The 24,258-nt window shown below is 41.8% G+C and overlaps 2 protein-coding genes across 4 annotated transcripts; one reads left to right on the forward strand and one right to left on the reverse strand.

Moving 5' to 3' along the window:
- The first annotated feature begins 425 nt into the window (after positions 1 to 425).
- LOC117966999 (pleckstrin homology domain-containing family A member 3-like) lies at positions 426 to 5,730 on the forward strand. Of its 2 annotated transcripts, none has more exons than XM_034914049.2 (8): positions 426 to 533; positions 1,366 to 1,482; positions 2,131 to 2,286; positions 2,367 to 2,509; positions 2,626 to 2,796; positions 3,247 to 3,290; positions 3,692 to 3,834; positions 4,330 to 5,730. In XM_034914049.2, exons 1-8 carry the CDS (start codon positions 494 to 496, stop codon positions 4,413 to 4,415), a joined length of 900 nt encoding a protein of 299 aa, XP_034769940.2. In that variant the 5' UTR covers positions 426 to 493; the 3' UTR covers positions 4,416 to 5,730. The 2 variants fall into 2 exon arrangements, with proteins under 2 accessions (XP_034769940.2, XP_034769941.2); XM_034914050.2 differs by having other exon boundaries at positions 4,333 to 5,730.
- A 6,033-nt stretch (positions 5,731 to 11,763) lies between these two features.
- Positions 11,764 to 20,609, reverse strand: LOC117400938 (transcription factor Sp7). Of its 2 annotated transcripts, none has more exons than XM_059011726.1 (2): positions 20,473 to 20,609; positions 11,764 to 14,852 (listed from the first exon to the last, which is right to left on the reverse strand). In XM_059011726.1, the coding sequence occupies exons 1-2, from the start codon at positions 20,491 to 20,493 to the stop codon at positions 13,557 to 13,559; spliced, it is 1,317 nt and encodes a 438-aa protein (XP_058867709.1). In that variant the 5' UTR covers positions 20,494 to 20,609; the 3' UTR covers positions 11,764 to 13,556. The 2 variants fall into 2 exon arrangements, with proteins under 2 accessions (XP_058867709.1, XP_058867708.1); XM_059011725.1 differs by having other exon boundaries at positions 20,326 to 20,590.
- Between the last annotated feature and the right edge of the window lie 3,649 nt (positions 20,610 to 24,258).

Below are 24,258 nucleotides of genomic sequence, written 5' to 3' on the forward strand. Positions count from 1 at the left end.
AGGTAGATTTAAATGCAGGTACATAAACCCCTCCTTGACATCACTTGACATTGAATTTAAAGAAATCTTCTTTGACCAGTTGAAAACCAGCGGTGAGTATCTACATCTTCTTTGACCAGTTGAAAACCAGTGCTGCATATCCACATGCTGTTGCCGCCCATATATCCCGTACTACAGCTACCACAATACTTAACCAGCCTTTCTTTGGTCAACACAGACGTCAATCATATTATTCTCTTCCGCCCCCACGTACGTAATCTGCGACGTGATTGAGTTAAACACCTATCAATAATATATTCGTGCTTCCAATTGGTCAGAAAAGTTTCATAGCCTCCTCCACTCTCTGCACACAGCCAATCGCTGCCTTTCTTCCCGCCTTCTTTTCTTTAGATTGATTGGGTGTTCAGGGACACATTGCACGGTGATTGGCTGCGCAGCAGTCGACTCCTCCCACTGACGTTTTCAGTCAACGTGGTTTTGTGCTTCGGTGGCGATGGAAGGTGTGTTACTCAAATGGACCAACTATTTGTCTGGTAAGCTTTTAAAGTAGCAGCTTTATTGCAGTTTGTCATCGCAATGACTTAGCTTGACAGCCGAGAAAGGATTTGATGATGCGGAAATCTGTTACAAATATACGGTCACAAGCTGCTTGAAAAATCAAACTTATCTGTGAAACTTTAGTGATGTCTGGCTGTGAAGTGTACACGTATACCGAAAAAGTTAAACACAACACAAACAAGCAAAGATTGTTGCATTTGACTCGTGTTTTTTTTTTTGTGTGTATGTAAGTTATGTACAGTAAAAACAAACAAACAAAAAAAGTTTATAAAGACGCCGCCGAAATAAACGCAATCATCTTATATAACCGGGAGCCACTACAAAATGTCCGTGCAAATGTGGGGTAAACTTCAGCAAAGTTGTTTACAAAGTTTCTTATTTAAATTCTGTTAGTTGAATTTTACAAGTAAACGCTTTCTGCGCGTTGTACTCCCAGAACAGGTTCATGAAAAAACAAACTCCCGCTGTTTGTTTTCATCAAAACAAGCGGCATCGTCCAGTCCTTTTAAAGCAAATCTCTTCATAGCTTTACACATCCTTCTGAGAGCATCTGCTGTTTCCAACGCAACGCTCTGGGCAAACTTCCACACCCGCACACCTTTGCTGTATAACAGCTGAGTTTGAACTGCAGAGCCTAAGGGATGTAAATAAGACTCCTATTGCATAGCAGTTTCACCCGTTCCAGTTTTTAGTAGGAGCTTGATTTGCCACAGTGTGTAGGTAGCGAGTGTGTCTTAAGAAACTCATTGAAGAAACAGGACTGGATCAAACTGCTGTGCAATGGTTGTCTCTCCTCTCATTCTGAAGGTTGGCAGCCCCGCTATTTCGTCCTGGATGGTACCGTCCTCTCGTACTACGATTCCCAGGATGACGTGGGGAAGGCCAGCAAAGGGAGCATCAAGATGGCCGTCTGCGAGATCAAAGGTAGGGTCAGGGGGGTGCAGAACCGAGTCCTTTTTTCAAGAGGCGGTCTCTGCCCGTTTTTGGTTCCGTTTTGTTTCAGTGGAATGTGGAAGCACCGAAGTCAGCTCAGAAAGATGTTGAAGTGAACTTGCAAAAAAAAAAAATAATCCTCTTTCGATGTGTGCCTAGTCCTTTTGCACGGAGATGTGCATGTGAATGCAAAGTCATTTTCCTGCAGAGGAGTTCAGTTAGTTAACATCAGTTTGGTTAGTTTAGAAACTAACCAATATGTGAAAAGGCCCTTAGATCCAGATTAAAGACTAGCGAGGTATGGCAAAGCATATTGGTAAAAAAATGGACAGAATGCAGTAACATGATACAGAGATAAGCAGTACTGAGCTGAATTCCTGTAGTGTGCCCTTCGTTCTTAGGAAACCGGATATTCTAGCTGGTTTATTTCGTTTTTTAGTTTCTGCGGAATGTTCCCAAACCAGTTTTTTCGCTGTGGAATCCTTGCTAGGTTGTATTAGATAAAGCTCTCTGCAAATGGAACCTGTTTAGGGGTAAGTAAAGTGTTGCGGGTGTCTGTTTCAAACACCGGTTTCATGTTGGATGAAGTAAAATGCAATTCTAATGATAATAGTAATAATAATAATTCTCGTTCCACAGTGCATGCCGCAGACAGCACCCGTCTGGAGCTGATGATCCCCGGAGAGCAGTATTTTTACCTCCAGGCGCTGAACGCAGCGGAGAGGCAGAAGTGGCTGGTGGCTCTGGGCACTGCGAAGGCCTGCCTGGCTGACAGCAGGACCAAGAAGGAGAAAGGTGAGAATTGAACCCAAGCAGAACCAGGGAGGGGTGTGGGAGGGAGGGAAGCAGTTTGTAACAGCTCTGTCTTTCCTCAGAGCTGCGGGATGCCAGCCAGACTCTGAAGGGGAAGATGTCGGAGCTGCGGCTGTACTGTGACCTGCTGCTGGAGCAGGTGCAGCAGATCCAGCAGGGGACAGAGGCCAGGGAGGGGGAGGGCTCCCCTCTCCCCGACACAGAGGTGCAGCACAGTCACGATCAGTCACTTCACACTTTTTACAAAGTGTTTCTAACTGTGTGGCAGCCAGACTCCTGTCCTAACCACAGGACTGATGGTCGCTCTGCTCTCTCTAACAGAGGATGACTGAAGCCTCCTCGCTACTCAAGCAGACGTGCCAGCAGTTTGTGGGCGCCCTCGAGGACTGCATGCGAATCACCAGCAGCCGTGTGCCCCCAGAACTGTGCCAGCTCTCCCCGCCGGACTCCCCGGCAATGATGGTGTCACCAGAGCGGCTTCACGCCCGACGGGCAAGTACCAGCTCTGATACGAGGCCGAAACACAAACCTGCAGCTTCATATAGAATAGGGACGATGCCAGCTGATCTCTGGGGGTGAAGCCAGCTCTGGCACCACACCCTATGCTATATATATATTTTTCTAACATACCTGTTGTCATTTCCATCTGACACACTGATATAAACTTTCTGATTCAAAGACATTTCAGATAGCCTGTCCTATCATTATCAGGGTAGCAATAACAATTATTTGTGTGCTGTAGGGTTAAAACCGAGTCACTCTCCAAATTTCATGCCTTCACGGTTCATGCCTTTTGTCTGTGCTTTACCCTGCCTCTCTGTGCTTTATTACACTTCAGTATGCTTTGACAGTAGAATACTTGTGTTAGGGTGCCCGTTGGTACGGCGCCCCCGTGTGGTGTGCCTGGGCTGGGTTTCTCAGCCTTGTCTCTCTCTCTTACAGATGAGACGCTCAGTAAGTCACACAGGAGTGGTTACACCTGAAAGGTGAGCTCTTCGACATCTCTCCCAGTTCTGGTGAATTCACAGTTAAGCCATGCTTACTGTGTGGTTATGCGTGTTTGGTGGCTGCCTCTCCAGCATTTGCTGTTAAATTGTTGGAACCAGCTGCCCAGTTTACCGTCCCTAGATGTTTAACCCTCTGTGACGTTCCCTCCTACCTTCTCTTTGTTCCGTTCTGTAATGCAGACTCAATGATTTTTCTACCCTGTATTTTGCCGAACCTGAAAGTCCTGCCACTGACTCTTGTATTGTTATAATTGGTTTTCTCTTGAAGACTGTTACACCACAGAAAGCTGGACTAGAAAGTTAGAAGGCTCCTCAGTGTATATGGATGAATCTATCTCTCTTGATGAACTGAAGGGGGGGTTCTGTGTCCCCCTGTGCAGGGTCTCGACTGTACGGGATGCCAGGGAGGGGCAGACCGTGAGGAGGAACCTGGAGGAAATGGTGGCTCACCGCACCCACCGGAGACTGAGCCAGCGGTGCGAGAGCCAGGGGCTGCCAGACGCACTGACCGAGAGCCCAGCCGGTGAGCCGCGATTGAGATTGAGGGTTACGCTGTGGGAGCTTGTTATTCCAAGACTCTCGTTGCAGTGCGGTTTGAGTCGGCCCAGATGAGCTCGAGTTAGTGTGAAGGTCGCAGACTCGGGTGTGTTGAACTGAGCCTTCGTAGCTGCCTGCTGTTGTGGTTAGTTTGTGCAGAGGCCCCAAGAGATCTCGCTCCCACTGAATTTCTCTTTGGAAAAACCTGCACACTGCTGCCAGTGTTTTCAGGGTTTGGAGTTGATGCAATTTCTGTTACTTGGAAACGCATGCTTTAAAACCTAAAAGTTCAATACAAAACTGCTTATAATTCAGATCTACAACTGGGAATATGAATGCTGGGTCTCCCTGCGTTTTCATTTTCAAATTCTGAACCGTAAACGGTTCGGGGAGCAAAAGCTGGGTGTATATCTGACCTGCAGTCTCAGCCCCACCCTGAGCCCTGTCTGTGTTCTCTCACGGATTTTGTGTTTTTTTCCAGAAGCCAGCTTCCAGCCTGCGGACTCTCCACAAGGGGGCGACATTGTGCAGAACGGAACGGAGCAGCCCCCCAAGACTCTGCAGTAGTTGGGGACGTTCCGAGCATGATCCGGGGGCGATCCCTGCCGGCGTGGCTGCAGTGGGGAGAGCGGTGGGGGGTCGGGGTCAGTAAGGAGCTGGACCGATTTGAAAGTTCTGATCCACCGGCGGTCCGGTTCAGTCCAATCTTGCTTGACTGGGTCGCGGAGCCTCCAGATTTCAGCCGGGCCGAGTCGCTGCTTGTGCTTCAGCGAGCCTTCCAAAACCAAACCCTGCAAAGCAATGCAAGACCAAAACAAAACTGGGCTTTACTGGTGCACCATGCAGCCATTGGAGGAGCTAAACTAATGTACCAAAAATAACTACGTTTTGTAAAACACTATACATTTTTTTTGTTGTTGTTTAATTGTTATAATCCTATTATTTTACATGAACCTGCCATGGCATTTTTACTACAGAAGGAAGCGTAGTAAATGTCTCTAGTTTTGGAGATGGGGCAGCTCAAGGGTGAGTTAAGTGGATCTATTAATGTGCATTAACGTCCTGTGCCCATACACTGCAGTACACAAAGCTTCACTTCAGAGAACATTGAGACAGTGGATTGTGTCGAGTCTTGCAGTACCAGCAATGACCACAGGAGGGCAGTGTTGTCTCTTTAATGCATCTGCTTCCTAGAACGCTGTGCATGGACACTAATGCGTCATCCAGAACTATTAAACACGCCATAGTGAGAAATTTCGAAATATATAAACTAAAGCAGGGATGGACAGAAGTCTCCTACTGCAGTGCAGTTTTTCCCATTCCAGGTTTTATTCCGTGTTTGATTAACCACAGTGTGTAGGTAACAAGCTCAGTCTTATTAAACTCCTAGCAAAACCAGGAATGGATCAAACCGCTAGGCAATGGGGTGGCTTAATCCCATCCTTGTAAAGTGAAGCTTCTCGACTGGAAGTCTTTTTCAGTGTCTTGGTTTGAGATGCTCTAAATATACCATCCTAATCCATTCTAACACGTGAAGGCTTCTAGTGGAAACGCTGGTACTTGAATGAAGGTTTGTTTTAGTAGTTCTAGAAATACACCGGAAAAGATCTCGCTGGCTACCCCGTTTGTAAGTCAGTATTTAGAAAACCTTAAGATTTTGTCACAACGTTTTTATACCTACCAGCATGAACACCTCTGGGTGTGAGAATTTCAATTTCAGGTCAGTAATCGGTAGAAACAGTAGACACTCGCGTGTGAAAATGTTAGACCGCTTTGTGCTTTTAATTATTAAACAAATGCATTTTGTCCTGTGTGGCTCTGTGTCCCTTTTCTCTTAGTTTTATACCACGCTGTATGTTGTGCAGTGAAGCGGGTCTCTGAATATTCTCTGAGTCTGTACTTGATGTGGAATATGTTGACTTTTTGCACTTTATATTTTCCTTAATATTAAAAAAACAAACCCTGTTTTTGAAACCACGTTCCAGTGATGTTCATTCGAAGACTTTTTTGAAACAGCTGTTGATTTATTTCTTCCAAGTAATTTCTAAATTTAAAGTTGGGTCATTGATGATGAAAAGTGCTATAGAAATTATTATTATTATTATTATTATTATTCTTGAAGGAATTCCTTACCTTTTGAATAATCGCATTACAGTTTTCTTGCTGGTCGCTTATCATTTTTCATTAGATATTTCTTTTCTCAGCCTTCTTTATATTCCCTTTGATTCCAGTTTAGTTTGGTTTACTGTCACTAGACGTTCCCACCCTCCGTTACGTTCCCTCCTTCCTTCTCTCTGTTCCGTTCTGTAATGCGGATTAATGGGAAGCAATGTTCTGGTGATTCCAAACACTTTAGTGATTGGAAAGACTCCAAGTCTCTCTCGATGCATTCCGCCGTGTCTCAGATTTCTTTCTATTTCTGAATGCCTGTGTAAGTGTTATGGTGAGGTGTGTTTAGTTACACACGTTTTGAATGTTGTTTTTTTTCATATCCCCTTCAGTCCCTGCTTGTATAATTGTACCGCGTTACGTTTCCTAGCTATGTATCTATTTTATAACGCAATGTTTTGGGGTTTTTTTTATTTAAAGTCACGTCAGGGCAGCTTCTTGAACTCCATGCAGTTCACAAAACCTGTTTTAAATTTTCTAAAAATGTAATGAAATCGTGACCGAAGGGGATATGCAGGACGCCAGACCATACTTTGACACCACTGGGAAGGGTAATTTACTGCTGTGCAGTTTTACGAAACTGTACAGGCCTCCTTCTTCTATTGTTTTCTGCGAGTGCAATAATGTGTTTTTCCCTTGAAGAACATTTTATATGAAACGAAAAAAAAAGCTTTTTCATCTTGGACGAGAATCAAGTGACTTAAGGTTTTTTTTTTTTTTTTATCTGGCCTGCCACAGAGTTATTTTAATTTCTTCAGGATATTAAATAAACATTTAGCACAAACCAGAGGCAGCACGCTGGCTGCCAGCGGCGGGGGTAATTTGCGCTTTTATTGAGAAGCGCTCTGGTCAGATTCTGGGACTCCGCTGGCGCCACACGGTGGAGGACTTCAGAACAACCACACACGCCCCTGTCTCTGCCAACTGCGCCGACTCCCTCTTCCAAGCTGTTCTGTCCCTCGGGTTTTAATGTTCCTATGAAGTCTTTAGTGGGTAACATTAAAAAAAAAAAAAGAAATCGGTTTGGGCTGCACGTCAAGGGAGTAGCATTAGATAGATTACCCATCCAGGCTTTTTATGATGTGTTTTTTGGGGGGGGGGGGGGGGAGGAGAGGATTTTGTTTTTTTTTCGTCTTAAAATATCATGTACAACCAACCAAGGAGCGTCCAACTCTGTGCTGCACAGCAAGGACCGAGCCCGCCCCAACTTTCTGGATCTCCCGTTGCTTTTTCATGTTTCTTTTCTCCTTTTCCAAACCAGTTATTTCTGGTTGATTATAAATATATACAAGAGAGTTACTGTTCAAGGTTGTGTGTGTGTGTGTGTGTGTGTGTGTGTGTGTGTGTGTGTGTGTGTGTTTATAGTGCTTGCTCGGTCAATTATTTCCCCACAAGGAAGGAAACTCTGACAAATCCTGCGTTATGAGGACACAGATATTTCAAACGTTAAAAAATGCAGCCGTCGATGCAAAGTCCTAAACATCTGTGTCTGTGTGATTCTGTTTTTCCATTTAAAACGTTGAAGGAAATTCGTGCTGTTAATAAATACCACAACCCCACCCCCGGAAAGGCGCTCGTTTCCTGAGCTGTCACACAGAGCTCGGACGTCAATAACCTCCTACTGCTGCAGGAGGGATGTGGTGACGGGCTCATTGTAAAGGAGCAGAAATTGCATCTCACTAAATCTCACATACTCCAGTCTGTTTGCTGTGATGTTGTATTACTGTGCGATTATTTCAACTGGTTTTGTACTGTTAACATATTGAATTACATACCGCTTTGTAGTTTTCCATATAACTGACAAAAATGGAAAGCTGTGAGGTAAACTTTCGACAGATGAGACCAAAGACCGTCTTTATAAACCCCCGCGAGGCAATTTATATATAATAATAATAATAATAATAATAATAATAATAATAATAATAATAATAATAACCCACGGGTGGAGAATTTATTTACATTTCGCTTTGCTTTTAATATTTTGAAGTTCCCCCGCATCCTGCCTTCATTTCTGGAAGTCATTACTGACTATCAGACTCTATTCTGCAGCTCCCTTCAAAGGAGGAGGAGGGCTTACAATTTCGCCTTCTTTGTTTATGTTCGTTTGTGGCGGTCTCAGTGCGACATTGTTGTGAAACTCTGAATGAAATAAAGATGTGCTTTTCTCATTTGTTTTGCTCGTTCTTACAGTTCAAGCGGGGCCGAAGCTCGTTCGAAGGGGCGGGGCGAGGGTGTGGTTTCAACCGAGGGACGCCTGGTCCTTTAATGGGAAACTAGACTCGACCGTTAAAGGAGTCACCCTGAGGGAGCCCACGCTGGAGTGAAGCTGACCTACAAAACAGGAAGTGGAGGTTCGTGTTGTATTAGGGTTAAGGGTGCCAGTGGTCAAACTGGTTTTAAAGTCTTGGTTATTGTTGCTTTAAGAGTAAGGTTTAAATGTTATGAAACTAGAAAGAACCAGTTTGATAATGTTCGGATATTGCATCATTTATTAATGTTATTACAACTATTAATTTGACCGCTAGATGAGGTACAAACAGTACGATTTAATAAATCATGCATGGATGTCCAGTGCTGTTGGTGAGCTCTGTTCTAATGGACTAGTCCATGCTATTCCTTGTAATAATATTAGTTCCATGTTAGAACTTTACAGAATTAATCCACTTGTTACGCTGCCCCTGTAAGATAATAAGACTGCTCTGTGCCACCGGTAAATAATAAACACAAACCCGTCCACCTATTTCTCCTCAGAACAGCTGTGCAGAGCAATCCGCAGCTCCGAATACACCCTACTGCGAAACCGCAGTGCACATCTTCAGAAGAGCTTCCATCTGCTTTCTCTTCCAAGCCTTCAGGATCACCCACCGGGCTCTGTGCTTGGTCACGCCTCCCTCCCCTGGGGTGGGGGCTCGGGAGCTTGTGTCTAATTACCTGGGACGCCCCGAGCCAAGGCAGCTTTGAACCCACCCCTCTGACCGTCCTGTCACACCTGGTCCTTTGTCTCCTTTGAAGCACAGAAGCATGAAAAAAAAGCATTCAAGGTCTTTTACTAGAGATGAAGAGACCCCCATACTGACCAACTGGTTTCAAGGAAATCTCAGATCTGCTTTCTAATCGATTACCAGGGATAAGGCAAAGGCAAGCCCACTTTCTTTGTGTTGTTCCTGAAAGGTTAACTTAGAAATCTGTTGATGGCCCCCTGTTGGGAGATCCAGTGTATCCATAACTAATAAAAAAAAACTCAATGGTAGTAAATATAGTGATATTAATCAGATATGAAAGGACAGTAATGACAAAAAGTTATGTCTAGAAGTCTTTCGTAATGTCTTTATTGCAAGACTCCAGTGCTGCTTGGCTGATCTAGCCTGTGTTTCATATGTCCTTAGCAGTCCACTAGAACAACAGCGACTCCTGAACAGGCAGTCAAAGCAACTGACACACATTGAAGTGCTATGTAAAACACACGTTTCCCTTCACTCGACTTGGGCATTGCTACTGAAGCGATCACGCTACCAATACCAAGGGGGTACTCCACCTCTAAATTAGGGAGCTCAGTGGGGCAGGTAGGGCTGAGGAGCCCTGGATATTAAACAGGTGGGCAATCAAATACCCCATCCTGTTGTTTTACCCACCCCCAGGTTCTAACCACAGCCTCTATGCTTTTCGAATAACCCACTCCCCTTATCCACCCCTCCCCAGCTCTGAAGCAGAGCACCCCTGATTGCTAAACCATGCATCCCCATACAGACTGCCACAAAAATCATTGTCTCTGATGACAGAGTCTGCCTGGGTGTATAAATGACCCGGAACTGAGTCTCATTAGCCGAGGGTTTGCCTTTAAATTGGAACCAGGTGTGGGGGGGGGGGGGGGGCAACCGAGGCAGGCTGTCACCGCGCCCACTGCTCCCCAAAACCACAGCTCCTGATGGGACGTCCTGTTCTCTACACCCCCCGGAGAGAGAAGGAGAGGCTACCCAGACATTTCAAAGCCAGATCTGTGCGCAGCAGAATTATTGGATCTCCCACAGTGAAGGCATAGCAAAGCTTCATAAAGCACAGTGTAAGCAAAGCATGGGTGAGCACAGGAAACAGCAGAGAGGTATGGTAAAGTATAATAAAAAAATAAAAAAAAACAGGTCAACTTTTTGCATCGTATAACCATGGGAAAAACGTGGGGACAATTCCTGTGCAGATTCTCCCATAGGAAACTTCTGTAAGGGTTGTTAGCCTGTGAGTTATTTAAGTTTGATTAATGTTTCTCAGTGCATATACTGTATAACTATATAATAATATACATGTGCATTGCTTTCAGTTGCATTTGAAGGCTTTTGTGAAGCATACTCAATGCATCGGTTATTACCTGCCCAATATTCAAGTAGGAGATTGGTTTCCTGAATGAATCTCTAGCCACAGACTGATAAGCACCTTATCTTCTTGCTACAACACCACTAAAGATCTGATGTAGAGCCTGAGGGGAGCTGACCTCTCAGTACACATACTCTTCACACAGGGAAAGACCTTTGCTTACCTGACCTCCAGGAAAAGCCTTCCTTCAATGAAACCTGCACTCCCACTTGGAGAAGGGATCAGAGTAGTGCTTATGCAAAGGGAATGCCTCCAGGTGTATTTGGAGTTTGCTCCTGATTTGATCCTTTATCGATAACACAGGTTTGCAGGTATCACTAAGAGGCAGTTCAGCAGTTCATTTGGAAGACTCTCTTTTTTTTAAAACCCAGAAATGTGATTATCTTTATAGCAATAAAGAAAAGGTTAGGAGCCCAACCCAGCTGATCCCCAGCAGTCACTGCGTGTATAATTGTACCACACTAAGCGTCCTATCTATGCATCTATTTTATCATGCATAATGGGTGTTTTGTTTTGTTTTTTCTCAAAGTTTTGGCAGGGCAACTTCTCGAACTCCATAGAGTTCACTCAAACTTAAAGAAAATTCAAAAACAAATTATAAAAAATCGTGTAGCCAACATTTTCATAGAAAAATAAAAAGAGATAGTTTAATGGTAAATCAATGGTATATATATATATATATATATATATATATATATATATATATATATATATATATATAAGGTTTTTTTCTCTCATGGAGATTTGTGTCTATTAGTTAAAAAACTTTTTTTTTTTTTTTTTTAAACCCCCAGACCGGAGCATTCCATTTAATCTGGTTTCCACCGAATGGAATTTCATTTTGGGTTAGCTTTATGACAGCACCCCCTTTGCTCGGAGAGGCCTCTAAGTTTAGAATAATTGCTCGCAATTTGAAGTGTCTGCTTGAAAGAGGTTATTGTGATAGTTTCGAAATCGCTAGATGCGTTTGTTTTTGCAAAGGGCGGTAATTGAGGGTTTGGCCAGCGGGACAGAGAGAGAGAGGGAGAGAGAGAGAGAGAGAGAAGGCTACTGTTTGTTTGTGCGGAGCTAAAAGTTTGCGTGTGGACACAAATGTTTGATTTTTCTCCTGTTTAGTGTCTAGTAGGTCAAATTAAACTGGTGTCGCTCGACCTTGAAAAGTCAGCCTTGTTTTTATAAAGGAAGACTAGAGAGACAGACACGGATAATCCTGTCACGCGTCCTCTCTCCCTCCCTCCATCTCTCTCTTTTTTATCTTCAAAATAAATCCACAAAAGAAAACATTATTTTATGACGTTCGGGATATAATTTACTGACTTTAGCATCACAAACCAATATTGAAACAACAATAGTCCAAAAACCAACATATTAATAGGCCTAATGGTACGACGTTGTTCGCTTTTTAAAATATTATAGACATTAAGACATTCTTTTTCCTTAAAATGCACGTTATCTGTTTGTTTTTTTAGTTTCTGTTCCTTTGTAATCATCTTGTCTGCCCGTACAAAACCATACAGGACCCAATTCTCCCACACAGACGCAAAGAGACAGACAGAAAGCACAGAAGCGTGAACGTTTTAAAAGAATTATACAAAGCTCGAACCAGCGAAACACGTTTCAAAAAAGATTTTTAAAAAAATACAACGACACGTTATAACAAAAATGACCGACTTTTTTTTTTTAGCATCAATGATTTTTTTTAATAGCAAAGCTTATGAAAAAAATAAAAAACCTATACACCCTAGTAACACTTCAGAGTGTATTTAAAAGATCTAAACCTAGAAAGAAGCCTTTTTATTCGAAGCTGCAATAATACAGTAATGTCACATCCGGTGGTGTATTTAATTTAATGCGACATCAAAGTGTGAAAAAACACACCCATCTCACCCGCACGCGACATTGGACTGTAATTTGACAGGCCTGTAAATGGGACACATCAGTCTGTAGCCAAAGCGAAGGTTTTACATTGCTTTCAGTGAAGAAAAATGTATTTGATAATGAATGAGTTAAAATGGATACATGAAAACGAAACACATGCTACTGTACACACACGTTAAGCCTGCTGTCATTGTGTTCTTATCCAGACAAATTTATCAGGACAGTAACCCTCACAATATAAAAGCAATTAAAATCGAAGCGACACATACAATAAGCAACAAAATAAAGAGCTTTTAAAAAATGCTATCCTGTCTATGAAAAGGCAAGGAAGCTTCAGCAACTCCTAACTTTGAAAATGATTAAAAGCGAAAAATAAAGCCTTAAAATGTATAACTCTAAAACACCAACTCCTCTCTCCATATTAATTTACCCAGATATTTCCAAATATTTCATATTTAAAGTCTGATAAATATAAAACCAGTTTTTTTTCCCATATTCACGTTTTTTTTAGACTATTAAAAAACACTTCTAAAGTCCTTACACCTTAATCCGTCATAACTTAACATATAAATATGCTTATAATAACATTTTATTAAATTAAATGTAAGAGAATGTTTTCTTAATAAAACAACCACAGACATGCATTCATAATTTCAAGCATACAGACTCACATGCATACACGCACGCACGCACGCACGCACGCACACACACGCACACACACGCACCTTCATCCTCATTATATCTCAGGGATGCAGTTTCACTCATTCCAGATTTTGCTATCACCTTGATTAGCCACAGCATGTAGGTAACAAGCTCAGGTGTGTCTCATTAAACTCATAGTAAACCCAGGAATGGATCAAACTGCTATGCAATTGGGAGTCTTATTTCCATCCCTGTATCTGCATACAGGTGTTCCATGCAATGCAATGTGATGTCCTGACTTTTGGTTTGTCTTTGGGGCAAACAGCCCTTCTCCAGGTTAGCCTCCAGGTAACAAACTGATTTTAAACCATTGCTTTTTGTCAGCGCTTGTAACGTATTCCAGATTCAAAAAGTCATCAATCACATCTTCAGCTTGTGAGCTCGTTCCCTTGCAAACCTGAAGTTACATGGAGTTTATGAAGTTTATAATTACTAATATGAAGATTATTATTATTATTATTATTATTATGATTCTTATAATTATTATGAGAGGACCCCTTCCATCGGCACCTCTTTCAGTCCTTCACAGTCCTAATAAATCTGGAAGCTCACTGAAGAAACCACTTCCCTGAAACTTGAGTTAAGAGTTTGAACTCAGATCTCCAGCAGCCCTCCTCCCTGCTCTGGGCTGGTGGTGTTCTCATCCCCGTTGGGGTCTTGCATCCCACTGCTGGGCGACGAGGATGCTTGGGGGGCTGCAGCCGCTGCTCCCTCCTCCCTCTCGGGCTCCCCCTCTCCCCCAGCCTTGCCCTGTAGATCCGCTTCGGTGTGGGTCTTCTGGTGCTTGCTGAGGTGGTCGCTGCGGGTGAATCTCTTGTTGCAGAGTTGGCAGGTGAACTTCTTCTCCCGGGTGTGGGTGCGCACGTGGCGCTCCAGCTCGTCCGAGCGGGTGAAGCGCTTCCCGCAGAACAGCCAGTTGCAGACGAAGGGCCTCTCGCCCGTGTGCCAGCGCAGGTGAGCCTTCAGGTGCGACGCCTTGCCGTAGACCTTGCCACAGCCGGGGATGTGACAGCTGTGGACTGGCTTCTTCCGGAGGCTGGCCGCCGACGCCCCCAGCCTCTCCAGCTCCTGGCAGTTGGGGCAGTCGCAGGAGGAGCGGCCGGGCGTTGAGCCCCCATAGCTGCGCGAAGTTTTGAGCCCGATGGGAGTCTCCATCAGGGCGCTGTTGGCCACCGGTTTGGGCTTGTACATGTCCTGGGGGAGCATGTGCTGGCCGGAAGGCAGCAGGTGAGAGGAACTGCCCAGCCCCACAGTGGAGTAGGGGTTTGCAGGATTCAGGGAGGTGAATTCGGAGCTGTAGCTGGGCAGCTGGGGACTGATGGAGCCCTGGGGGGGCTGCAGCCCATCCGGTTGGGTCTGCGCGGCGCTCAGCCAGTTGGTGTTGGAGTGGACGTCCCACCAGGAGGACGTGGCATTGCCTGAGCCTGGGGAGATGGAAGGGTGGATGCCGGCTTTGTACCAGGAGCCGTACGGGTGCACGTCCAGGGAGGTGTAGACGCTTGCCAGGCAGTCAGCCGTGGTGTGGGCCTTGGAGACCAGGAGAGAGGGATCCTGGGAGACGGGGGGAGGCTGGAAGGAGTGGGAGAAAGGGTTGTAGTCAGTCCCGTATGCCGTGGAGGCTTGCGGGCTGCCTGAGGGGGTCAGGAGCCCGTTCCCGCTGCTGAAGGACCCTGGGTAGGAGTCGCCCATTCCCTCGGAGTTCCGGCTGTTTTTAGGGGCCTGGAGGTCGGAGTTCAGGCTGTAAGGCTTCTTCCCGGGGTTGTTGTTGTTGGTGGTGGTGTCGCTTGTTTTACCGGGCGTAGCTGAATCTCTCACCGGGCTGGAGACTCCGAATTTGTTGCAGGTCGCGGTTAGCATAGCCAAAGGGCTGGATCCATAGCGAGCCTCATCCTGGGACAGAGAGAGAGAGAGAGAGAGGTGTTAGGGAGGCATCCAGCTGGTGGAATTAATAGAAGATGCGAGAGTCTAGTCTATTGATCTTAAACAGTGGCGGATCTTGATATCGCCACTAAATATTTATTAAACTCTGGTACTTTGATACCAGGTTTCTAGAGCTCAAAAGCGCCCTTGATAGGTGATATGTCATTCTACAGCAATAACCCTATCCACCCACACCACCTAGCCCAGTGGTACTCAACTCTGGCCCTCGAGATTAATTCCAGTCCTGCTCTTTATTCCAACCAGGTCCTGCATCAGTTAATTGCCTCCTAGCAGCTTCAACACATTAGAACCTGCTTGGAGTAAAAACCTGGACTGGATCAGATCTCTTTGGATTGGAGTTAACCCACTGCATCACCTAGCAACCGTGGAACTTGAGAAGAACAATATAGAGACGCTGCGACAGAAAATGAAAAGTGCAGCTATAGAAACGTATGCAGCGTCTATAACTTCAGTGCACAGCTAGGGCCAAAAGCGTTGCATCGCCCTGTAGAATGAACTCATTTTGCTTCATAAGGTTGAACGAATCGCGCCAGTATAATGCTACGCTAACATATTGGATTGCATACCGCTTTGTAGTTTCCCATGTATTTAAACGAAAACCTGACAAAAACTGTTACCGCGAATTCTGAACAGTCCAAAGCAGCACCGGGCATTCAACCGCAAGGTGGCCAAAGGTAAACACTAACACCTTAAAAGACAGATCGGGTTACCTCGTTGCTTTATTTTATTTTATTTTTTAAATGCATCACCACTTTAATTTGGCAGTTGTGTTAGACACGGAGTTCTTTTTCGACACAAAAGGCAAACGTCTACAAATAGGAATGCATATATTGAAACGGAATAAAGCTAGCTAGAAACCACGGGGCTCCTTGCTATTACGCAGCGTTTTGCTCCCATTATAATAACTGTATTTCTCTCGCAGAAATGTGTTTTTTTCGGCGCGCCTAACACAGCTTTCCGTTCTAGGTCTTGCAAGTTCAATCTTGTATCTCCCTTTAGGTCATAAATATGATTGTCTGGCAATGTCTGGCTTACATGGACGTAAGTGACATCTGTCTTTAATCATGCACTAAAAAAGTCATGTTCACTTTTCACAGCAAATTCCAAACATAGTTAAAAGAAAAACATGTTCGTCTCCCCGGATTGACAGTCAGGAGAGCGGGTTTATAAAACCGCCTGCGTCACGATGCTCCTCCTTCCAAAAGCATCGCTTTTATTCTGTAATATTATGTTGTTAAATTATCCGATATTAGCCCAAGCATTTTCCAAATGAGAAAAACTGCTTTTTTTATTCGTTTCTTGTACAAATCTTGTTTTTTTTTTCCCAGGTCCAGCAACACAACACATAGAAACTCTGGCTTGTGAGGCTGGATTTTAAAAAATAATCCTATAGAAATGGCCATTAAACAAGACCGACGCCAAACGCATTCTTTCAGGGTAAACTGTATCACAGTGTTTCAGCTGGATTCCAAAAGGACACAAGTTAGGAGTCTTTTGACAAAACACATGTCCATTTTCCCAAATGAAGGTACGCATGCATGGCAAAAAAAGAGAAGTTCTTCCTAACTTCACAACTTTGTGATTTGAAGTTATTTCCCCCAATCTGAACTTCGACACCGTGAGAGCCAGCGTTTAGTCACCCCATCCCCTTCCAGTATACCGGCTTGCCAATTCAGGAGGACGCTTAGATGCTTCTTCGTGCAAGAAATACAACTTATTTTAAACTTGGACTCACTTAAAAATATGTATCCTTTCGCTATCCTTTCTTGTGCAGTTTGACTAAAGTTTCCTGGGATACAGTTATTATCGATTATTGGTAAAGAATACTTTCCAAAACCTATTTCAATATTTCATACTGCAATGGGGACCAATGCAGAACTGGATGAGATGCATTCATAAATTTGCGTTACATTTGAGATATATTTATTATTTTAATACAGGACCTAATTAATCAATTTCATGGGTTCAATTATTAATATTTTGAAATTAGTTTATATATATATATATCCCAACACAAACTCTGAAATTATATGCATTTCTTCCTGGGCTTATGTTGAACCAATTAGGCCTATACAGAACTATCTTCTGTACCTTACAGAATCTATACAAAACCAGAGTTCTAGAAAGGACCCAATGGAACCGTATTCTGTTCTAGAACGCCGGGGGTCCCGTGTATTCTAAGACAGTGTAATAATAGAGTTTACTGTCTCATTGATCAAGCAGCGCCAAAGGAAACGCCGATGCGTGCTCGATGTGCTGTGTGTTTAGATCTTGCGTCCAAGTGTTTAGATGTTCCTAATTGTCAGTATACAGTATTTAATCACTCTCATAATAAAAATTACCAACAGCGCGTTTTAATTTCAGCGGCCACCGCAATCATCTTAATGCTCTTACACATAAAACTACAGAACGGGAACTGGTGCATTAATTAAGTTAATCAAAACCATGGCAAACAGAAATCTGCCGCAGCCAGACCGCTAACAAGGACTGCATCAGCGGGGGAAAAAAACCCTTTTTACTGTGTACTGTCCACCCGCCTAGAGATCATGAAGACCCTGCCGAGGTGAAGCTATCCCTACAATGGGGCTCAAATGTAGTGTTAACTAGATAGAGAAGCCATTACTGCACGACCAACACAATTGAATCAACCGTTTAAAGCGATGCGTGCGTGCGTGCGTGTCTGTCTGTCTGTCTGTCTGTGTTTGCGTGCGTGCGTGCGTGCGTGTCTGTCTGTGTGTGCGTGCGTGCGTGCGTGCGTGCGTGTCTGTCTGTCTGTCTGTGCGTGTGCGTGTGTGTGCGTGTCTGTCTGTCTGTCTGTGTGTGTGCGTGTGTGTGCGTGCGTGTCTGTCTGTCTGTCTGTCTGTCTGTCTGTCTGTGTGCGTGCGTGCGTGCGTGCGTGCGTGCGTGTCTGTCTGTCTGTGTGTGTGCGTGTGTGTGCGTGCGTGTATAGGCTATAGACATAGATATATGCTTTTTATTAGAGATGGTGACACAGTGATACTATGGAATAAGGGGTGTCCGGTTCCAGTGTATTTATTTCTTGAAAGCGTGTGTTGTTTCAAATGTATAAATCGCTGTCCTCGGCTGTATTATAACTTTGTGGTTGACTCGGCGCCGGACGCAGCGATGGGTACGCTGCCACGCGCGATATTAACGGAGCATGAAATCACGCTGCAGTCGAAATCATGACACGAACAGATTCCCCTTCATGGACTCAGAAAACCCAGCTCCCAAACCCACAAACAATATTTGAACCTACATGGCCCTGAAATTAAAAGCAGACCTCTCTCTCTCTCTCTCTCTCTCTCTCTCTCTCTCTCTCTCTCTCTCTCTCTCTCTCTCTCTCTCTCTCTCTCTCACATATGGTTAATAGCTGCTGTATTATAGATTGTTCCTGTGAACATATTGCCTAACTGTATCAATATCCTTGTGACTCAAAACGAGCATACTGAGATTGAAACATTAGATAGAACAGCATTCTGACTTCTATTCGTCTTGTTCTGTTTATCAAAGGTATAACTCAGTAATAATATACAGTAATAGTTTACTTTTAACTGTCAGTGTTTTCTTTACACCAGTAGTGACAGAATTACGGGTTTTTCGCAATACATCAATATTACATATAAAAAAAAACACACCCTCTCAACTTAAATATGAACAGAATTTTACAACAATCAAATCAGGATGTGAAACTCAATGGAATATCTATTCACTTTCCAGTCAACCCTTACCTCTATTATTATTATTATTATTATTATTATTATTTATTTCTTAGCAGACGCCCTTATCCAGGGCGACTTACACTCGTAAGCAAATACATTTCAAGTGTTACAATACAAGTAATACAAACACATATTTCTATAACACATATTTCTATATGCTGCATATTATACCAAGAATAAATTATACATCCAAATCGTGGCCCTGAAATAGATCTATCTATCTATCTATCTATCTATCTATCTATCTATCTATCTATCTATCTGTCTATCTAATCCCACTTATATGTTCAATATATTATAAACACAGAGTATGGCATAGATAGTGTGATAAGTCTACAGAATATATTAGAATGCATCTCCAATAGGCCTAGCCTATTGTTCACATTTTCTATAACTATTACAGAAAAATATATATTTAACATATTTTTTGATATTTTTGAGAAGCCGAACTGTAGGTTAATTATTACTTTAAAATCAAATTAGGTTTTGGGACTAGTCATCCATTGAAATATTTATGTACACCCCGTTTAAAGTATAGAGTGTAGTCTAGTGCTGTGGATAAAGTTTAGCATCATCACCCTACAGAATGAACTCATGTCGCTTCATAAGATCGGATGAAACCTGCTGAATAATGTTACGCTAACATATTGAATTACATACCGCTTTGGCATATACTAAAACAGAAAACTGCACTGTACTTTATTTTGTTTAATTACAGTATGTTACATAAAAGATCTAAATTATATATATATATATATATATATATATATATATATATATATATATATATATATATATATATATATATATATATATATATATATATTCAGTGCCTCAATCGTAAAATTCTAGGTGATGCAAAACTTTTGGCCATAGCTGTTATTACCCAGTGCAGCTCCCGGGGCTGTTCACAAATTGCCCAACAATGGTTTAATGGTATCGGCTTAGAGAAGAACGCATCACCTGAGCAACCAGGTGTATACAGACAATAGCGTTAACAGAATTACCTTGTGTGCCCCGCAGGGCAACGCGAGCTCGTTTCATCGACATGATTGCTAGACGCTGCGGGAGCAGAATTAAGTGCTGGTGTTGACATTACACGTTTAAAATGTTTTCAAGCGATCTCCTGACTAAATCAATGAGAGGCGAGGTGTGATCTGCAGCAGGAAGATGTTAGGAGGCAGCTGCTTGACTTTGCTGTGCTGGGATTTCCCAAACAACCCTGGAAAAAGAAAACTGAACTTCCGATGCTGTGCTGCTGTGCACGCTGTCTATAAACTAGACCCGTCTGCGGGGCGCATTTGAAAAAGAGCTAAGCCCAACTTTATTTAGAGAGCAGGTTTTACTTATTAAGAAAAAGGGAATCCGTGGGTTGCTAGGTATTCTCAAGGGTAAATGCATGCTGCTCCCCAATATACAGTAAGTTACAGATATACATTATATATATATATATATATATATATATATATATATATATATATATATATATATATATACACAGCAAAGACAACCTCGCTGCGCTTTTAAATATCACCACACTGCGAGATAATGTATATACAAATGGACGATATGTTGTAACCTGCAACAAATACACATTTATGATCACACTCTAGAGTTCATTTATAAATAATATTCTGGTTTAATTGGTATTTTTCTATGTCGTTCGCACGACTTTTTCTTTACGCTTCCACCAAACTCACCTACAAAGCGGGTCTTCTTCAGTTAAACCTCTGGTCTTTAAAACTAGCCCGTGTTGCGCTGAAGGTCATAAAGTCTTACAAAACAGGCTTTAGATATATCAGAGATGTATTCATATCTTAATATATTTTAGCATTGCCGTACCGTACCTCCAGTATCGATGCTGCCATCCCTGAGTTAAGTCCAAACTTTTGAATTAATTTCTTTGTATTTGTATTCTGTAGATGAAATCGAGTTGCACCCGCATAAAAGGTCCTGGAACCTGTGGAACTTCTGTGACACGAGCCCGGAGACTTGAGGAGCAGCGAAGGACCCGCCCCCTAATTGTAGGGTCGGGGCTCTTTGAAGTGCCGACAAGGACCAATAAACAGCGAGGAAGGAAAGAGAGACGCTAAAAAAAAAAAAAAAAACTCAACAATTTCAGATTTACAACTTAGTTCCTTCGGGGGGTTTCGCGGAATTTAAGGATGGAAAAAAAGATCGGGAGAGGGAGAGAGAGAGGAGGAGGGGAGGGTAACAGAGAGAGAGAGAGAGACTTTTAAAATAGGTATTATTATTATTATTATTATTTATTTCTTAGCAGACGCCCTTATCCAGGGCGACTTACAATTGTTACAAGATATCACATTATTCTTACATACAATTACCCATTTATACAGTTGGGTTTTTACTGGAGCAATCTAGGTAAAGTACCTTGCTCAACAGTTGGGTTTTTACTGGAGCAATCTAGGTAAAGTACCTTGCTCAAGGGTACAGCAGCAGTGTCCCCCCTCCTGGGATTGAACCCACAACCCTCCGGTCAAGAGTCCAGAGCCCTAACCACTACTCCACACTGCTGTAGGATTGGGTTATATGTATATGAGACAACAGCCACACGTGTTATGAATATTCATGTATCCGTTTCCCCTCTTGCTAATTTGAATGATTTAATAGGCAGAGCCGGACACAATACACATTACTATGCATTTATCGTGATTATTACTCATTTACAAACAACACTGACAAAAACAATAAAAAAAAAACAAAAACACGTGTTATCACAATCGATAAAAACTCGGGTGAACACAGTTTGGGTTGCAATTGACACCGATCGTGTTACCTTTAAAGTGGGACCAGATATAGCCTCAAAGCGCTGTTCATATAATAATAATAATAATAATAATAATAATAATAATAATAATAATAATCCTACATGTTTTATCAAACAAATATTTTTTAATCTAGATTTTAAAATTGGGAATGGTTCTAGAATAATCCTTACTTGTTCTAATGTTTGTATCCTGGGACACTATCACCCTTCATTTAAATGTGCTTTATTTTGCTCTTATCTGCCCCCTATTTTACTGCATTTAATCCTGTACTTCAGAATACTGTAATCTGCCAAGTGTTTAACCTGTAGTACTTTGTATTTAATCACATCCTGATGTAACTATCACTATTTAATCATATCCTGATGTAACTATCACTATTATCTGCTGTATTATTGAATTGTGGTTTGTCACACTTGAACAAAAGTTATTGTATTTCTTGCTCTTATTGTATTACTTGTATTGTAACACTTGAAATGTATTTGCTTACGATTGTAAGTCGCCCTGGACAAGGGCGTCTGCTAAGAAATAAATAATAATAATAATAATAATAATAATAATAATAATAATAATAATAATAATAATAATAATAATAATAGAGCCGTTTGTTCTAGAACAGCATGTTACGTTTTAGTTGATGTCACCTAAAGAAAGACACACAGATCATGTAACGTGTATAGGCCCGGGTTACATTTCAACACAGTTTATTCAAACTCTATATATGTCTATATGAGCAGTAGAAAGATTCTAGAATCTTAACGAAATAAGGGTTCCAGGAAAAAAAAGTTATCAGAGGAAAGACATTTTTGGTGAACAGGGTCTACAAGCATAATAAAACTATGTATTGGAAAGCCAGCATATTTTCTGAATTACGAAGCGCATTTAAATGTAATTTATACGGTATACAGTTTAGGAAAATAAAATCGATTACAGAGGGGATAAAGAAAAAACGCTCCTTATAAATCATATGAAATTAAGGAGATTAAGTTTGCGGTTTCAGTTGGAGTTTTTATTACGTGGGTTAAACCTCATCTTGCATTTTTCAATTACTTTAAAATCAGATTGCGTCCACTGATGTTTAAAATTATTCAATTTTATATGAAGGAAGTCAACAAATCTAAAAATACAGACTGGAGAATTTTTAAAACTTCTAAACAAATAATAAAATTAAAATCTCAATTTTTTCCTCTTTTTTTAAATTCTAAATTACACCAGAAAGTAACTGCTCCAAAATAAAAATAAATAAATACAAAATTTGATGTCTTTTTTTTTTTTAAAAAAAACCCCATTAATTAAAGCACCAGCAGACATTAACGGACGCTGAACAGTTGGAAATGTTTTGCGATACTTGGAGGCAAAAAAAAACCCATTCATAGTCTTTATGAGTAATAATCAAAACTGTATATGTGTAAGTGCAGTACTAGACTATTCGTTTCACAAACACAAAACCGCAAAGTCAATATAGGCATTGAAGGAGAAATGATATTTCATGTAAAACGATAGACGTCTGCACTTTGAAAATGGATAAAAAACGATGATACTTCAAAATGCATGAATTGTTTTCTTAGTATTTTACTGTATTTGCACACTTGTGTATGTGTGTGTGTGTAGATAGATAGATAGATAGATAGATAGATAGATAGATAGATAGATAGATAAATACCTTTGTCAAGGTAAAGCGTGTTTGAATATAAACAGTGAAGGTATAGTCTATTGAAATCTATGTGTTTGTGATGTCATTTTACTGATGATGTAATGATCTGCTATTCGTGTCTATTTAAACCTTCAGGCATCGTGGTATTGAGTCTATTTGCCCATCAATTATTTTTTTAGCTGCATATGGATAACGAAAGCCGTGTTTTCAATTAGCACGGCTTTAGCCTTGAGGAACACGTGGGTCTGTTGGGGTTCTGTAGTAATGACTGTACTGGGTTCTACACAGCACGTCAGAGTTCCACACGAAACCCAACGTTCTGCCCCCAGTAAGAATAAAGAATTTCAGTACATCTCATTCGCGTTGTGAAACTCCAGTAGGGAGGATTCTGGACCTGGATATGAGGTGTTTATGAAACACTGCTGTAGTGTGTCGCTACACTCACTCGCGCTGCAGAAACACCTTGTGTTGGGAATCTACATTAAAGGTTCTTGAAAAAAAAAAAAAATATTCAGGATGTTTATTGTTGTAAAACTATGATATCCATGTGGAATCATTTCAAACCCTTTTCACAAGCCAGCCACTTCTGCAAAACTGCATTCTCATGATATTCCCCGTGAGGCTGAATTCAATTGCAGCACATTTTGTATCCGTTTTTTTTTAACCCATTATGTGCCATTTCCCTGTTATTATAATTTTCTCTTTAACTGTATTGTTATGATAACGAACTCTCATGTTGTTAACCGCTGATGTTAAGTCTAACTAACTTAATTCTGCGAATTTCAGATGCTGGTATGACGCCTCACTATAAAGTAAGAAACTGAAGCATAAAAAAATGACCAATTTCTTTATTTTTTCCCCCCTCTTCTCAGTGCTGATGAATCTCCATTTTCTCTATTTTGAGCTTCATAGCCGGCATGAAATTTCACTGCTCTGATTACCGGCAAGTCTGACTTGCCTGTCCTCAGAATAGGACGCTGTGGATCTATATTATAAATACGCATTCTACACTTCATAGATTGCATGCTTTAGAATGCTTGGTAACTAATGACTCACATACAGCTTGTGTTAATTCAATTGGTACTTAACGGGTTAATGCAAGAACACTTTTTTTTTCATAGATATGTTAAGTCTGCACTAAATAAAACTGAAATGCTACTAGCAATAATCAATAAAGGTGCATCCGGGAGCTG

The sequence above is a fragment of the Acipenser ruthenus genome, chromosome 42 (assembly GCF_902713425.1).
Source record: "Acipenser ruthenus chromosome 42, fAciRut3.2 maternal haplotype, whole genome shotgun sequence".
Classification (NCBI taxonomy): Eukaryota; Metazoa; Chordata; class Actinopteri; order Acipenseriformes; family Acipenseridae; genus Acipenser; species Acipenser ruthenus.